General features: G+C 47.6%; 1 protein-coding gene across 1 annotated transcript in view; it reads right to left on the reverse strand.

The window, feature by feature from the left end:
- The window catches only part of abcc4 (ATP binding cassette subfamily C member 4 (PEL blood group)), a 516,746-nt gene that overhangs the window by 428,271 nt on the left and 69,808 nt on the right, over positions 1-18,667 (reverse strand). The window contains exon 6 of the mRNA XM_085999895.1: positions 6,619-6,782. Within this exon, the coding sequence (XP_085856021.1) occupies positions 6,619-6,782 (164 nt within the window). The remainder of the gene's footprint in view (positions 1-6,618; positions 6,783-18,667) is intronic.

Here is an 18,667-nt window from a genome sequence, read left to right on the forward strand (position 1 = left end):
TTACGTACTGCTTCGATGATAGCCGTAGCCTCCTTCTCGACAGGAGGATAATGGAGCTCGCTACCCTGCAAAGTTCTGGACAGAAATGCAACGGGTCGACCACCTTGATTCAAGGTAGCCGAGATCGCCACCTCTGATGCATCGCACTTGACCACGAAAGGGAGATTTTCATCGATGGAATGAAGCGTGGCTTTTTCCAATTGTTGCTTGAGGAGGTCGAAAGCTGAAATAGCCATCGCCTCCAACGGAAATGACTTCGCGTGAAGCAGGGGCTGGATCTTGTCGGAAAAGTGGGGTATCCACTTCGCATAATAGGCAAACATGCCGAGGGCCTGATGAAGAGAGCCCAGATTCGTAGGAGGAGGGAACTCCTGAAGCGAACGAAGTCGCTCCGGATCCGGTTTGATGACACCATTGCCCACGGATGTTGGCTGATGGTACTGATTTCACAGATTTGGACTCATTTAAGGTTAAGTTGCGACGACGGAGAACGTCAATAAATTTCTGGAGGTTGGCATCATGCTCTTTCTGGTCATGACCAGCAATGGTGATATTATCCAGATATGGAAAAGTGTCCGTTAAGTTCTCCTGTTTGACTAGGCTGTCCATTGCCCGCTGAAAGACGGCCACCCCATTGGTGACCCCAAATGGAAGGCGACAAACTGGTAAAGCCGACCATTGGCCGTATACTTTTTGTCAGAGTCCTTTAACGGTACTTGATGGTATGCGCTCTTTAAGTGAAAAGTTGAAAATACCTTGTAGCTGGCAAGGTTATTGACATGTCATCAATGCGTGGTAGTGGGTAGGCATCCAGGTCGGTATACTGATTAACAGTTTGCGAGTAATCGATGCAAAGAAGTTTCTTGTGCTGCTTCAGAGGATTTTTAACAACGACGACTTGAGCCCACCAGGAAGATGAACATGTCTCAATGATACCATCCACTAGAAGGCGAGAGATTTCTGCCTCGATAAAGGATAGATCATCTTGGCGGAAACATCGTGATTTAGTGACTATGGGCTTACATCGGGGGGAAAGATTGGCAAACAAGGAGGGCTCGTCGAGCGAAGCTGCCAAAAGTGCACAAAACAGTACTTTGGAAATAGTAAGCTCCGGCTTTGACCCTCCAAACTCGAAAGTGAGTCTTTTGTGTTGTTTCTGGAAATCCTGTCCCAGGAGCACATCACTGCATAGGTTTTTGAGCACCCCGAGCCGGGTGGAAAGATAAGTGCGGCCATTGAGAATAAGGTCGACAAGACAAAAGCCGGAAGAGTTGGTGGTCAGTGTCGTCAGAGCCATTGCAATTTCCCTGGCCGAGGGGTAAATATGCAGTTTTAACTTACTGACAGCCCGCTCACTGATGAAGCTGTCAGAGCTACACGAGTCGATTAATGCACTCAAAATGTGTCCATTCACCGAAACCCTCGTGGCTGCATGAGACAGGCTTTGGGGAAAAACAGCTGTAACACTAGTAGTGGCTCTTGGGGGAGGAGCAGTTTTATAGATAGCAGCTGCAACACTAGTAGAGGCTCTTGACTGGCATACTTTAGAAAAGTAACCTTTCTTACTGCAATGATTGCAGGTTACATTATAAGCAGGACAAATTTCTTATAATGGAATGCACCTCCACAGTAGAAACACTTCTTTTAGATTGCCAAGATGCCGCTAGGGTAGGGTCGTCATCAGTGAGGGCTTCCGCCTGAGGCTTACCGGGGGAGTCACTACAAGTGGTAGCAGCAGTCCGTGCATATGGTAAAAAATAGGCATCTGAATTTTTTTCAGCTAAGTCCAGAGAATATGCCTGGTTATAGGCAGTTTGTAACCCAAGGGTTTTATTCTCCAACAGATGCTTGCGTATGAGGGGAGAAGCAATTCCGTTAATAAAAGAGTCACGAATTAATTCCTCCCGGTACTGCTCAGCTGAGACAGCTTTAAGGTTACAATCTTTTCTGAGCCTGCGAAGCTCTTGAAGGAATTTGTCAAGTGATACCCCAGGTTGTTGTCGAGTTGTGGCCAGTAGGTGCCGAAAATTTTGTTTGGGGCCTTAACATATAGTTGCTGTAGTGTTTGGATAGCGGAGTCATAGTCTACAGTCTTCGATATAGTCAAACACGAGGGGATACATAATTGGCAAGCATTCGTAACTTATTAGGAACATTCTCACCACACTCCGAGGAAGTTGCTGAAGGTACAATACCAGTGTTTCCATACCAGCTGTAAGTGAATTCGGGTCCAGGTCGAGACGGACGGGTCTGAGTAGTTTCTCCATGATGGATTGATTACTACGTCCGAGTTCCCTTCTACAGTTTGAATCGTAGCTGTCTGTTCCCAAATCATTCAGCGCGTGGAGCGGGTTGCAGTTGATTAAATTGACGCAAGAGAACTACTAGGCACTTGGTCTGAGTATTAAACAAGGCTTTAATCAACTGTTTTTCAACATGGCGATCTAGTTGTGTCCTTCACTAGTTCCTGTTAAAGAATGTCCTGAGCAAGCTGGGCCCATGCCAGAGTATTTATACTCTCCCTGGACAGTGCCACCAGCAGGCCGCCCAGTATTATTTCATAAGTCATTTCCACATGAAAGACAAGATTCATGTCACGCAGTATTTTGCTTTTTATATCATTATGTGTTTGGTACTGAAATATGCCACAAGGAATGTAGATCGCAACGTATGCTTTTGTATGCTTTATCCCATTCTATTTCCATAGCAGCAGCTGAGGAACAGCAAGTTGTGGGCCCATCAGCTATTTGGTACAGTGTCAATCACTTCACTTGTAGCAGTCATCAGTCCAAGAAAATGTGGAATTAGAATTAAAGCAGGTACATTGGGTGAAACACACAACACAAATGAGAAGAAGCAAGTGCAAGAGGCAGCACAGAATCAAGAAATTAGCTGAAGAGACAGATCCAGGCCACCCAGAGATGCTCAGACCCAGGAGTGATGCCATCCAGGGCCTGCCTGCAGAAGAAGACTGCTTTCTGAGCACCATCAATTCATTGAGACCTTTGAGCATATGCAAATAACTCTGCAAAGTATGATGGCTAATATGAAGGAGTCCACGACCTGCATCTGTGCAACGATGTTTGACCTCTTCAGAAAATTGCGCAACATTGAAGCATGTCGCACCTGCAGGGGCATCTACAGGGACGTCACTTTTAACTGAGGTCCTAAGCACAGCTGTGGATTCGGTCAGAAGCGGCATCTCAGTGATTCAGTGTTGCCTGTACTAAACATGCTGGGGAATTGTCTGAACAGGATCAACTCAGGGCTTTCGCAACTTCATTGCAGATGGTAGTACATGCAGAGGGAGTGGCCAGCAACAGGGACATGGCAGAAGTAGACGTGAAGGAGAAAGCTAAATCTCAGAGTGACTCGCCATTCATGCCACTCAGCTAGCCTACTCAAGTGGCCCTCGCAGATCCAGAAAGTTAGCAAATGCAAGCAGCCACCACAGTAACAAATGTGACATCTGCAGTTGCAAAGACATCTTCTGACTCTACAAAACATCCCAGGCAGCTAGCCACCTTCTCGTTTTCCCACTAGGCAGCACCTTGAAGAAGGACTATATTAAATATTAGAAGACACTAACCATACATTGTCACAAAGGGGACAACCGATGTATGACACTGCGCAATAGTGTCCATTGTTGAACAAATAAAGTTTGGGCATTTGGGCTAGAACTTTGTGCTGGGAGTTGCTTTGTCTCACATCACATTGCTGCTCCAGAATATGACTGGATGTGAATGCCTCATGTAAAAAGCATAGTATGGGGACAAAGTATGTGGGATTGGTGTGACAGTTCATGATACAAGAATTCTTGTGCTGGTGGACCTTCCTAGTGTAATGAGAATTGGTTCTCCATTAATTATTGTCGAATTTGTCATCCGTGTTGCCACTCCAGTGAAGTTGGTAACTTTATGTATGCTCCATTTGTATCCTTAAGCACCTCATTATATTTTCTTTCTGCTGCAGTTTTTGGATTCCAGAAAGAAACTATGAGCCATGACTTGGGAGAATATCCCAGGCTTCATCCATATAGGGTAGACCTGCCTTGCAATAATGGTGGTATTGTAAACTGCATGTTAATAGAATGGAATCCCTTTCTGTTCATACATTCCATCAAATGAGGCTTTGCACTTTTGGAAAGCCAAACACTCTGGAAAAAATGAACAGCCCTCTCTTGGTGGTCACTGTCCTCTTGAAAAGTGACCAAAAGTCTTTAGCTCTGTAAAACCACGCATCAGTGACCCATCGTATGCACTGCATTCTAGTTGATCTGACAAAGGCCATTGTAGGCAGCCAGTGGTATAAATGTTCAAGGCAATCATGATTGTCACCACCAATAGTAAAGTCGTTCCAGTCCTTGAGGAGGTTTGGAAGTCTGGCCACAGGAGACTGCAAAGTTCTGCAATTACATCCCTGGTGAGGCGCAAGTAAAGATACAGCTGCAGGCATGTCCAGGTAACTCTGGTGGGGTTTATATACTTGACTCCATGGGTAGACATGGATCCGTTGAGATCTCTTCCGATGCTGGCACACCTGTCTCTGCTTACATCTGTAGAGCGCGTTCCTCATCCCCCACACTCATGGAGAGCAAAAAGAATTCACAAAGAAACCCCATCCCATGCAGAGGGCGCATTTGAAGCACTCCTGTAAATACCCTTGAATGGTAAATGGTTAAATGAGGTCGAGTTGCAGAACCAAAATGAAATGCCAAGAACACACAATGCATCTAAATTAACATAAGAAAAGGAACATAAAATACCCCCAAAATTTCCAAATCACTGCCCAAAGCAATACAACATACACCTTTAAGATCTCCAGGCCTTCTCCTGGCTGTGCATCTGCATTGGCACAGATCAGCAGGAAATTAAATTAGCTTCTGTAATGAAGCTCACATCATGCAGCAGTGCGAGTTGCCTGCTGCCCAACTGGAAAATACAGAGCAGTGCATTCACAAGACAATTTGGGTGCATCGCCTCTCCCCACTATTTTGCACCCTTCTCCCTACATGGGAGTGGCGGGTTCACCCTACAATGTTTTATCCTTTTCCTTCTCCAATGGCCAATAGTCCAATTCCTTTTACTGTTCAGAGTCCAGCTCAATTTTCCTATACTGGTCAATAACCTGTAATCCTCTCTCTAACCAACATGTCACATATTTTATGAATATACTAATTCAATACTGGTTTCAATGTTAAACATATTACCAATACCAATGAGACTATAATCCGGGACAAACTTAACTGTCACTTGGAAGAATATGGATTAATCTTGTCCGACTAACTTGATTGAATTCTTCAATGAAATAACGAAGAGGATTGACGAAGGTAATGCAGTTGATGTGTATGTGGACTTTCGAAAGGCATGTGCTAAAGTGCCACATAATAGACTTGTTAGCAAAATTTATGGCATTGGGATTAAAGGGGCAGTAGCAGCGTTGATACAAAATTGGCTGCGAGAGACAGAAAGCAAAGAGTAGTGAACGGTTGTTCAGGCTGGAGAGATGTATACAGTGGTGTCATTATTAGGACCACAGCTCTTTTTGATATATATTAATGTCCTGGACTTGGGTATGGGGACATTATTTCAAAGTTTGTAGATGGCACAAAGCTTGGAAATGTAATAGACAGTGAGGAGAATAGTAGCAGACTTCAGGAGGACTTAAAAAAAAATTATTCATTCACGGGATGTGGGCATCGCCGGCAAGGCCAGCATTTATTGCCCATCCCCAATTGCCCTCAAGAAGGTAGTGGTGAGCCGCCTTCTTGAACCGCTGCAGTCAGTGTGGTGAAGGTACTTAGGTAGGGAGTTCCAGGATTTTCACCCAACGACGATGAAGGAATGGCGATATATTTCCAAGTCAAGATGGTGCATGACTTGGAAGGGAACCTGGAGGTGGTGGTGTTCCCACACCTGCTGCCCTTGTCCTTCTAGGTGGTAGAGGTCACAGGTTTAGTAGATGCTGCCAAAGAAGCCTTGGCCAATTCCTACAGCACAACTTGTAGATGGTACGACTGCAGCCGCGGTGCGCCAGTGGTGGAGGGAGTAAATGTTTAAGGTGGTGGCTGCGGTGCCGATCTGTCCTGGATGGTGTCGAGCTTCTTGAGTGTTGTTGGAGCTGCAGCCATCCAGGCAAGTGGAGAATATTCCATCACACTCGTGACTTGTGCCTTGTAGGCTCTAACTATTTATAAAGCATTTATTGCCCATTCCGACTTAAGACATATAGCGCCGTTCCTTCATAGTCGCTGGGTCAAATTCCTGGAACTCACTACCTAATGGAACTGTAGGTGCCCCTACACCACAAGAACTGCAGAAGTTCAAGAAGATGGCCCACCACAACTTTCTCAAAAGCAACAAGGAATGGGCAATAAATGCTGGCCTTGCCAGCAATACCCACATCCCAAGAATAAATACACAAGAAAAAATCTGAGGTTTGAAATTGAGATTTGCGATGCAAACAGAATAGGGAAAACATTTGATCAAATGTGAAAATTATCTCTAAACAAAATCCGGCTTGAATCGAGCTTTTAAAAAAAAACAGTAACCCCTCCAAAACCCATAATACAACTTTTCAAGTTTTACTTCAAAATAGGCCTCGGTAAAATGATTATACCTCAGTACTGAAAACCACTTTCCAAAGATGGTTTGTGTGGGCATCAGGATAAGTAGTACAGCCATTCCAGCCAGGCAAGATGGTCCTATTTCTTGCCAGAGCAGTGCTACTACTGCAATTGCTTGCAATGGCCCAACCCATAGAAAATGCAGGAATATGGTTACCTGCAACAATTGGGATAAAATACAAGCAGCATTAAAAATCTTTTTTTGTAAAGGTCTATAATTTAAGAGGAAAGTTCTTTCATGCACACAGAAAATATAATATAAAGACACACGATTTGGTAAGCTAAAAACATAGGCACTAAAATTGTGCCATGGTACATTAGCACACATGTACTTAGCACGCTAAAAATAAATTTTAGACAAATGTTTTAAGCAGCCATATGTTTGTATCAGTTATTTCAGGTCACAGGTTCAAAATATAGCGATAAAAATTTCCCTGAAAATAGCCTACGTTTAGAAAAAAAATTGCAAGTTTAAGATACATAGCTTGTTGCAATCTTTTTAGGAAATCTTACCCAATTTCCCTGTCACTAGCATGAGGGATAATTTATTCCACAGGTACTAATGACTAGAGTTAGGGGTGGAAACCGGAACTAGGGGTCTTTGTTCCCTTTACATAGGTCTGGTCTTCCAGCGCTTCCCAAGAGAGGCGGAGCACCTGTACCCACAATAGGCACACTGCCATGTAAATGAGGTTGTTGGGAGGAGGCATTCCCACCCCTCAGACTTTATTTTCCTATATAACAGAAAATGCTGGAAAAACTCAGCAGGCCAGGCAACATCCGTGGAGAGAAATTAGAGTCGACGTTTCGGTTCAAAACCCTATATCAAGACTAAAGAGGCACAGGGAATGAAATAGATTAAGAGGCCGGGCTGGGAGAGAACAAAAAAGAGACATTAAGAGGTATTCAAAATGAGACGAGATGGTGATAGGACTAGTGGAGACAAAAGACAGCTTTAGATTAGGTGTGAAATGAGCTGGCAGAATGGGAGACAGCTGCCATGTGGGAGAGAGAAAAAAAAAGGGTGGGGGGGGGAGAAACCAAAACAAAGGTGTGGATAAAAAATAAGTACAAATGTAATAGGGGCCGAGGCTATGATCTGAAATTGTTGAACTCAATATTGAGTCCGGAAGCCTGTAAAGTGCCTAATCGGAAGATGAGGTGCTGTTCCTCGAGTTTACGTTGAGCTTCCGTGGAACAATGCAAGAGGCCAAGGATGGTGAGGTCCGAGTGAGAATGGAGCGGTGAATTAAAATGACAGGCGACCGGAAGCTCGGGGTCCCCCTTACGGACTGAACGGAGGTGTTCCGCAAAGCGGTCACCCAATCTGCATTTGGTCTCCCCAATGTAAAGGAGACCGCATCGTGAGCAGCGAATACAGTATACTAGATTGCAAGAAGTACAAGTAAATCGCTGTTTCATAGAAACATAGAAACTAGGAGCAGGAGTAGGCCATTCGGCCCTTCGAGCCTGCTCCGCCATTCAACGAGATCATGGCTGATCATCCAAACCCTAGCACCCAGTCCCTACACCGACAGCCATCCCACCCAAGCCCTATCCCCATAACCCCGTAACCCCACGTATTTAATCCCCCCTAACACTAAGGGCCAATTTTTATCATGGCCAATCAACCTAACCCGCACATCTTTGGACTGGTTTCACCTGGAAGGGGTGTTTGGGGCCCTGGACAGTGGAAAGTGGGGAGGTATAAGGGCAGGTGTTACATCTCCTGCGCTTGCACGGGAAGGTGCCAGGCGAAGGGGAAGGGGTGCTGGGGGTGATAGAGGAGTGGACTAGGGTGTCTCAGAGGGAGCGGTCCCTACGGAATGCTGAAAGGGGAGGGGAGGGGAAGATGCATTTGGTGGTGGGATCACTTTGGAGGTGGCGGAAATGGTGGAGGATGATCCGTTGAATGTGGAGGCTGGTGGGGTTAAAGGTGAGGACAAGGGGAATCTTATCGTGGTTCTGGGAGGGAGGGGCAGGGGTGAGGGCAGAAGTGCCTATAGTTTTGCTGGCAGAGTATCCAGAAGAAGCAGACCTTAAGGTCTTGCCCCCAGCTCCTCTCTGATTGGAGGATTGGAGAGGGGCATGCAGCAACCTTGCAAGCAAGTCCCTTCCCCTATTTTTAGGGAGGCAAGGCCAGGAATTGGCTGGAGCCCCTCAAGCCTGCAGCAACAGGTGACTCTCCTGTCCTACTTCCAAGTGTTGGGCCTTCCTGGGAGCGGGGCTGTGGAAGGGGTTAAATTAGGCCATGGGAAAGTCGTGGCACACCAAACTTGAACATACTTCAGATGTGCTGTGTCTGTCCTGCACCCAAGTGGAAGCAGGAAAACTGGCTCCATGGCGTTTATCTTAGATGATAAAAATTAATGGCAGTCACAGATAAACAACAATTTGCAGCGATACATCAAGGCAACACCTTCTGACCCACCAGCCATCGAAGCCTTCCTCCTGGTGTGCCACTATCAGCTGCTCCTGCTCTGTATGGCACCCAGTGCACTTCCCTCTGGCTCTCCTATTATATCCCACATCAACTGTAAATAGAATTTTCTGTGCTGTAAATTCTACGCAACATGAAAACTTCAAGTCACGCCATCTACTGCCTTTAACTTGATGAATGTCACAAAGTTCTACACTGAGAAAAAAGTAATAAGTGGTAATGGAACAGTTAGGAGAAATAACTTAAACCAGGATTGAAAAGATAGGCATTGAAGAAGCTTTTAAGCGGGAAGAGAAGTAATAAGGCAGAGGGGTTAAGGAGAATATTCCAGAGAGGCCAATACACCTGCTTATTTTGCCACAATTGGTCGACGAAGGTGATTAGAGTCAGTGGATCAAAGGAACATATAGCTGGAGAAGGCTGCAGAGGTGAGGGGTTGAAGGAGATGATGATGGAGTAATTTGTAAACAAGGATGAGGATCTCGCGTTCAGTATGACAGGGACACAAAGCTAATGGAGTTCAGTGAGTATGGGGATGATAAGCAAGTGTCACTTGTTGTGGGACAGGGTTCACCAACAAAGAACATAAGAAATAGGAGCAGGAGTAGACCATTTGGCCCCTCGAGCCTGCTCCGCCATTCATTAAGATCATGGCTGACCTTTGACCTCAACTCCACTTTCCTGCACTATCCCCGTATCCCTTGGTTCATTTCATATCCAAAAATCTATCGATCGCTGTTTTGAATATACTCAACAACTAAGCCGCCACAGCCCTCCAGGTAGAGAATTCCAAAGATTCACCACCCTCAGTGAAGAAATTTCTCCTTATCACAGTCCTAAATGGCCGACCACTTATTCTGAGACTGTGACCCCTGATGCAGATAGGGGAAACATCCTCCCTGCATCTACCCTGTCAAGCCCTGTAAGAATTTTGTATATTTCAATGAGATCACCTCTCATTCTGCTAAACTCTAGAAACCAGCAAAGGATGACTAAAAAAATTATAAAGAGGGACCCTCTTTAGTATGAGAGTAAACTAGCAAATTATATAAAAACAGAAAGTAAGAGCTTCTACAGGTAAATAAAAAGAGTAGCTAAAGTAAACATTGGTCCCTTAGAGGATGAGACTGGGGAATTAATAATGGGAAATAGAGAAATGGCAGAGACTCTAAACAATTATTTTGGATCGGTCTTCACGGTAGAAGACACTAAAAACATCCCAATAATAATAGATAATCAAGGGGCTATAGGGAGGGAGGAACTTAAAACAATTACTATCACTAGAGAAAAAGTACTAGGCAAAGTAATGGGGCTAAAGGCCGACAAGTCCCCTGGACCTGATGGCCTGCATCTTAGGGTCTTAAAAGAAGTGGCTGCAGAGATAGTGGATGAGTTGGTTGTAATCTACCAAAATTCCCTTGATTCTGGAGAGGTCCCAGCGGATTGGAAAACCGCAAATGGAACACCCCTATTCAAGAAAGGAGGGAGACAGAAAGCAGGAAACTATAGGCCAGTTAGCCTAACATCTGTCATTGGGAAAATGCTGGACTCCATTATTAACGAAGTAGTAGCAGGACATTTAGAAAATCATAAGATAATCAAGCAGAATCAATATGGTTTTATGAAAGGGAAATCGTGTTTGACAAATTTGCTAGAGTTCTTTGAGGATGTAACAAACAGGGTGGATAAAAGGGGAACCAGTAGATGTGGTGTATTTGGATTTCCAGAAGGCATTCGATAAGGTGCCACATAAAAGGTTACCGCACAAGATAAGAGCGCACGAGGTTGGGGGTAATATATTGGCATGGATAGGGGATTGGCTAACTAACAGAAAACAGAGAGATGGGCTAAATGTGTAATTTTCTGGTTGGCAATCAGTAACTTGTGGGGTGCCACAGGGATCAGTGCTGGGTCTTCAACTATTTACAATCTATATTAATGACTTGGATGAAGGGACCAAGTGTACTGTAGCCAAATTTGCTGATGATACAAGGATAGGTGGGTTAGCAAGTTGTGAGGAGGACACAAAGGGCTGGATTTTGATTCAGGGGTGGGCTGGGGTCGTGTAATCTGCATTTCATGTTAGCCACCCGATTCTAAATCGATGTGGGAAAATGATGCGATTTTAACTTAATTGGCCAATTGAGTTCCAACGTGTGGGAACCCATGGCCAATGCGTTTTTCCAGTCTGAAAGTCACCTCCGATGACATCATCATTGCTGCTGCATTTAAGGTCTGCAACAAGCCTTGCTTCTTCTGCAAACTGCCAACCTTTTGACCTTTGCAGTGAGAGGGTCCTGGAGGAAGAATGGTCAACCAGAGACCTAGGTCTGCTCCTTGGTTCGATGACGTTGCCCTGCAGGCTTTAGTAGAGGGAGCAAGAGCACAAAGAGGTGCTCTTCCCTTCTTCAGAGAGGAAGAAGCCTCCCCAGCAGACCAAGGCTGTGTGGATCCAGGTGGCAGAGGAGGTCAACTCTGTCAGTAACCCGCAGAGCCTGGCTTCAGTGCAGGAAGAGATTTCATGACCTTCTGCGCACTGGAAAAGTGAGTATGAATTTTCCATCGCCCTCAATCTGATCCCCATTGTCTTTCCTCACCAGCACTCAGCTTTCGCAATCTCTTCTTCCACATCCCACTTGACACTGACATCCATGCACCCTTACCCATTCCCTCTCTCTCTATGGTCACATTCACCCAACTATTCGACTATGCAGCCCTCACACTCCCTATCACTGTGATGCTATGAAAACAACTGACAACACACAGGGAGGGCCCCTGGTCTTGCCACCTCACTCCATCTTTGTCTCCTTCTAAGCATCTATGCTATGGCTTCTCTACACTCACTCCTTCATTCTCACTCAACCTCCACTTGTCTCCCTCATTGCAGGAAAAGAGAGCTCACAAGAAGAGAAAAAGAGCAAGGACAGGAGGAGGGCCACCCTCAGTAGCCCACCTCACCCCTGGGAGGATGCGGTCCTGGAGATCGTGGGAGTGGAGGACGATGCGCAAGTGGGGGACAGACAGACGGGTGCATCACAGCAAGCTGGTGACAGAATAGTTTTCTATCTCTCTCAATGACATTGCAGCAGCTGGACCTGGGGGAGAGCAGCGACCGGCGGCAGTTAAAAGCGGCGGCAGCAGCGAGGCCCGACTATACCGGCTGGACCTGGGGGAGAGCAGCGGCCGACGGCAGTTAAAAGCGGCGGCAGCAGCGAGGCCCGATCACAGCGGCTGGACCTGGGGGAGAGCAGCGACAGGCGGCAGTTAAAAGCGGCGGCAGCAGCGAGGCCCGACTACAGCGGCTGGACCTGGGGGAGAGCAGCGACCGGCGGCAGTTAAAAGCGGCGGCAGCAGCGAGGCCCGACTACACCGGCTGGACCTGGGGGAGAGCAGCGACCAAGGCGGAGCATAAAAGCGGCGGCAGCAGCGAGGCCCGACCACAGCGGCTAGACCTGGGGGAGAGCAGCGACCAAGGCGGAGCATAAAAGCGGCGGCAGCAGCGAGGCCCGACCACAGCGGCTAGACCTGGGGGAGAGCAGCGACCAAGGCGGAGCATAAAAGCGGCGGCAGCAGCGAGGCCCGATCACAGCGGCTGGACCTGGGGGAGAGCAGCGACCAAGGCGGAGCATAAAAGCGGCGGCAGCAGCGAGGCCCGACCACAGCGACTGGACCTGGGGGAAGAGCAGCGACCAAGGCGGAGCATAAAAGCGGCGGCAGCAGCGAGGCCCGACCACAGCGGCTGGACCTGGGGGAGAGCAGCGACCGAGGCGGAGCATAAAAGCGGCGGCAGCAGCGAGGCCCGACCACAGCGACTGGACCTGGGGGAGAGCAGCAACCGAGGCGGAGCATAAAAGTGGTGGCAGCAGCGAGGCCCGACCACAGCGACTGGACCTGGGGGAGAGCAGCGACCGAGGCGGAGCATAAAAGTGGTGGCAGCAGCGAGGCTTACCAACTCAGCAGCAGGGAGAGAGGTAAAAAGTAATCAGAGTGTGACGTCACCAGGGAGCAGGTAAGTGATTGGTTGGTGAGTATTTCTCTATTTTTTAAACTTTAACTCTGTGGTTTATAGTTGCGAAGGTCTTTCTGGTGTAGCGGGGACTGTTGGTAAACCATACAAGCGCCCTAGTGTATATCTTTAATTGGTGGTATTGAATTAATTTAAATTAATTAAAGGGTAAGTTATGTCAGGACAGCCCAGCCCCGTTATGCTCCTCTTGCTCTATGTGGGAATTCAGGGACGCTGCCTGTGTCCCTGACGACCATTTGTGCCAGAAATGTATCCAGCTGCAGCTACTAGTAGACCGCATTGCGGCACTGGAGCTGCGGAATGATGTTTTGGAGCATTCACGATGCTGAGAGGGTCGTGAATAACACGTTTAGTGAGCTGGTCACACCGCAGGCAAGGGCTGCACAGGCAGAAGGGAAATGGGTGACCATCAGGCGGAGCAGTAGAAGCAGGCAGGAAGTGCAGGGGACCCCTGTGGCCATCCCCCTCTCAAACAGGTATACCGATTTGGATACTGTTGAGGGGGATGACTTACCAGAGGAAGGCAGCAGCAGCCAACTTCCTGGCACCAGGGGTGCTTCTGCTGCTCAGGGAGGAAAAAGAGTGGGAGAGCAATAGTGGTAGGGGATTCTATCGTAAGGGGAACAGATAGGCGTTTCTGTGGCCGTAGACGTGACTCCAGGATGGTTTGTTGCCTCCCTGGTGCCAGGGTCAAGGATGTCACTGAATGGCTGCAGGGCATTCTGAAGGGGGAGGGTGAACAGTCAGAGGTCGTGGTTCACATTGGGACCAATGACATAGGTAGGAAGAGGGATGAGGTCCTGCAGCAAGAATTTAGGGAGCTAGGTAGCAGATTAAAGAGCAGGACCTCAAAGGTTGTAACTCTGGATTACTCCCGGTGCCACGTGCTAGTGAGTATAGGAATAGGAGGATAAAGCAGATGAATGCGTGGCTAAAGAGTTGGTGCAGGAGGGAGGGCTTTAGTTTCCTGGATCACTGGGCCTGCTTCTGGGGAAGGTGGGACTTGTACAAGTCGGACGGGTTGCACCTGAACCAGAACGGGACAAATATCCTTGCGGGGAGCTTTGCTAGCACTGTTCGGGGGGGGGGGGGGGGGTTTAAACTAACTTGGCAGGGGGATGGGATACAGAGTGGAGCTATAATAGGGGGTGATGTACAGTCAAATATAGAGGAAAAAATAAGTCAGACTGGAAGGCAGAGCAAATATGTAATGGCACAAGGGAGTAGGGCAAGGCTAAATGGCATTTATTTTAATGCAAGGAGTCTTACGAATAAGGTGGATGAACTGAAGTTGTTGATGAACACATGGGAGTACGATATTGTTGCTATCACGGAGACATAGTTAAGGAAGGGGCAAGACTGGCAGCTCAATATTCCGGGGTATAGAATCTTCAGGCGAGACAAAGGGGGGGATAAAAGAGGAGGGGGTGTCGCAATATTAATTAAGGAGACAATTACTGCTGTAAGGAAGGATGATATATTAACAGGTTCCTCTAATGAGGCCATATGGGTTGAACTTAAAAACAAAAAGGGGGCTAGCACTTTGCTGGGAGTGTACTATAGGCTCCCAAACAGCCAGGGGGAGATAGAGGAACAGATATGTAGGCAAATCTCAGAGAAGTGTGCAAATAATAGGGTAATTATAGTGGGGGATTTCAACTTCCCCAATATTAACTGGGATAGTCAGAGTGTGAAAGGCTTAGAGGGTGCGGAATTCTTAAAGTGCATCCAGGAGAGCTTTTTGAGCCAGCATGTAGAAAGTCCTACAAGAGAGGGGGCGGTACTGGACCTAATTCTAGGGAATGTGGCCGGCCAAGTGGTAGAAGTGTTAGTAGGTGAGCACTTTGGTGACAGTGACCATAATTCGGTGAGATTTAAGGTAGTCATGGAAAAGAACAAGGATGGACCGGAAATAAAGGTTCTAAATTGGGGGAAGGCCGATTTTAATATGATAAGGCAAGATCTGGCCAATGTGGACTGGGATCAGCTACTTGAAGGAAAATCCACATCGGAGCAATGGGAGACTTTCAGAAAGGAAATTGAGAGAGTACAATGGCAACATGTTCCCGTAATGGTCAAGGGTGGGACCAACAAGCCCAGGGAACCTTGGATGTCAAGGGATATACGAGAATGGATTAGGAAAAAAAGGGGGGCTTTTGGCAGATACAAAGGACTAAAGACAGAGGAAGCCCTAGAGGAGTATAAAAAGTGCAGGGGGATACTTAAAAAAGAAATTAGGAGAGCGAGGAGGGGCCATGAAATAACACTGGCAAGCAAAATAAAGGAAAATCCTAAGGTGTTTTATAAGTATATTAAGGGCAAGAGGATAACTAGGGAAAGAGTAGGTCCCATTAGGGACCAAAGTGGCAAGCTGTGTGTAGAGCCAGAGGATGTAGGTGGGGCTTTAAATGAATTTTTTGCATCTGTGTTCACTATGGAGAAGGACGATGTGGACATAGAAATCGGGCAGGGGGACTGTGATATACTTGAACATATTAGCATCGAGAGGGAGGAGGTACTAGCGGTTTTAGCAGGCTTAAAAGTGGACAAATCCCCAGGCCCGGACGAGATGTATCCCAGGCTACTATGTGAGGCAAAGGAGGAGATTGCAGGGGCTCTGACACAAATTTTCAGAACCTCTCTGGCCACAGGGGATGTGCCAGAGGACTGGAGAACAGCTAACATTGTACCATTATTCAAGAAGGGTAGTAGGGATAAACCAGGGAATTACAGGCCAGTGAGCCTAACATCAGTGGTAGGGAAATTATTGGAAAAAATTCTGAGGGACAGAATTAGTCTCCACTTGGAGAGGCATGGATTAATTAGGGATAGCCAGCATGGCTTTGTCAAGGGAAGATCATGTCTGACCAATTTGATTGAATTTTGAGAGGGGGTGACCAGGTGTGTGGATGAGGGTAGTGCAGTGGATGTGGTTTACATGGATTTCAGTAAGGCTTTTGATAAAGTCCTGCATAGGAGACTGGTCAGGAAGGTAAGAGCCCATGGGATCCAGGGTGCCTTGGCACATTGGATCCAAAACTGGCTTAGTGGCAGAAGGCAGAGGGTGATGGTCGAAGGTTGTTTTTGTGACTGGAAGCCTGTGTCCAGTGGGGTACCGCAGGGATCGATGCTGGGTCCCTTGCTGTTTGTGGGCTACATTAATGATTTGGATGTGAATGTAAAAGGTACGATCAGTAATTTCGCAGATGACACGAAAATTGGTGGGGTGGTAAATAGCGAGGAGGGAAGCCTCAGGCTACAGGACGATATAGATGGGTTGGTCAGATGGGCGGAACAGTGGCAAATGGAATTTAACCCTGAAAAGTGTGAGGTGATGCATTTTGGACGGACTGACAAGGCAAGGGAATACACAATGAATGGTAGGACCCTAGGAAAGACAGAGGATCAGAGGGACCTTGGTGTGCATGTACATAGATCCCTGAAGGCAGCAGAACAGGTGCATATGGGATACTTGCCTTCATTAGCCGAGGCATAGAATATAAGAGCAGGGAGGTCATGATGGAGCTGTACAAAACGCTGGTAAGGCCACAGCTGGAGTACTGTGTGCAGTTCTGGTTGCCACACTATAGGAAGGATGTGATTGCTTTGGAGAGGGTGCAGAGGAGATTTACCAGGATGTTACCTGGGCTGGAGCGCTTCAGCTATGAAGAAAGACTGGACAGGCTGGGGTTGTTTTCCTTGGAGCAGAGAAGGCTGAGGGGGGACCTGATTGAGGTGTACAAAATTATGAGGGGCATAGATAGGGTAGATAGAAAGGAACTTTCCCCCTTAGTAGAGGGGTCAATAACAAGGGGGCATAGATTCAAGTTAAGGGGCAGGAGGTTTAGAGGGGATTTGAGGAAGAACTTTTTCACCCAGAGGGTGGTTGCAATCTGGAACTCACTGCCTGAAAGGGTGGTAGAGGCAGGAACCCTCACAACATTCAAGAAGCATTTGGATGAGCACTTGAAATGCCATAGCATACAAGGCTACGGACCAAATGCTGGAAAATGGGATTGGATTAGACAGGGTTTGATGGCCGGTGTGGACGCGATGGGCCGAAGGGCCTCTTTCGGTGCTGTATAACTCTATGACTCTATCTGCAATATGCAATGTGCATGTAACCTTGGCATCATATCTCTGACTCTTTCCTTTACTCCCCCACAGGACCATCGCAAGCACCCGTCCCCACTAGCCAGGAGGAAGAGCCTGAGCATCCAGACTCCTCAGAGGATGCTGCAACCTCCGAGGGCGCGTCAGCAGAATTCAGCGCACCCAGCACCAGCGCAGACACTCACACCTCGGTGGGACCATCGTGAGATAGAGTAGTGTTGTCACCTGGTGTATCACAGCTCACAAGTGAGCATCAGCAGATTGTGGAGACAGGGATAGCAGTGGAGAGTCCTAGTCAGAGGGCGCAGGACTCTGCCAGCTCGGCTCAGCTGCATGTCGACCTACTGCCTCTGAGTCCATCCACAAGATCAGCGGTGTTGGAACTCCAGGAACAGATGCAGGAGTCTCTGGCAGGTTGTGTCTCCAGTGTCGCTGCGAGTGTGGAGCGAATGGAGGAGTCCATTGCGAACATGAGCAGAACCTTTGTGGAGTAATTGGCGCAAGAACGCATCACCATGGAAAGGATGGCAACCTCCACGGAGGTGATAAGTCGCCAGAGTGCAGAAAACATGGTGAATGTTCTGAATAGAATGACATCTCTGGAGGAACGATGGTCATCTATTGAACAGAGAAACCAGACCTTCATGGAAGTCCTTCTGAGTGCACTGGCAGTCCTAGATACGGGTCCCCATGGCCCCCCTGATGTGCAGCAAGGTGCTCTCAAGCCACTTGCAAGTGCTGAGAGGGACCTGACCCATGAGAGGGAAGTTGGTGGCAGACATCAAGGAAGTAGGGGCTCCTCTCCAAGCGCTCACACTTCCATGCCACTGCAGAGCCCTCGGTCAGAGCCCCACCAGAGTCCACACCCAACTGAGATCGGCGTTTCAACCCCTGCACAGCCGCAGGAGCAGCAGACTGTTGGCGAGCCCTCACAGGCTCGCAACCCCAGAGGACGCCCGCCAAAGGTGTCGAGACAGGAGCAGCAAGAAAGTGAGCAAAGGGCCTCCACATCTGCTGAAGCCATAGTTTTATGTTAAAAAGCCATCAGATGATTACTGTAAATAAATAAATAATCTGATGGCTACTGCTGTATTTGTGGCGTGTGTCATTTTGCGAATGGGACTTCCGCATTGAGGGCTTAGGATTACTTGCAATTGTCAGTATGGTGGTCAAATTGCTAGGAATCCGTTGGTTCTTGGCCATTGTCGATGCTCAGGTATGAAGCTGCGAGGCAAAAGTGCTTTATTGGCTAGGCTAAGCAAATCTGGCCAAGATGAGTGCGTTCCATGCATCCCGGGCAGCAATGTTCTCACGTACTGCTGCCGCTGGTTGATGGGCCTCTGCAAGATACTCGTTTTCGCTCTCCTCCTCCTCCTCCTCATCTGAGGAGGACATGTGAGGAGCCACTTGGTCCTCAGGAATCTGCAAGCCACGACGCTGTGCCATGTTGTGAAGTGCACAG

Source organism: Somniosus microcephalus, chromosome 10, assembly GCF_052327205.1.
Source record: "Somniosus microcephalus isolate GS21.2 chromosome 10, FLI_Smic_1.0, whole genome shotgun sequence".
Classification (NCBI taxonomy): domain Eukaryota; kingdom Metazoa; phylum Chordata; class Chondrichthyes; order Squaliformes; family Somniosidae; genus Somniosus; species Somniosus microcephalus.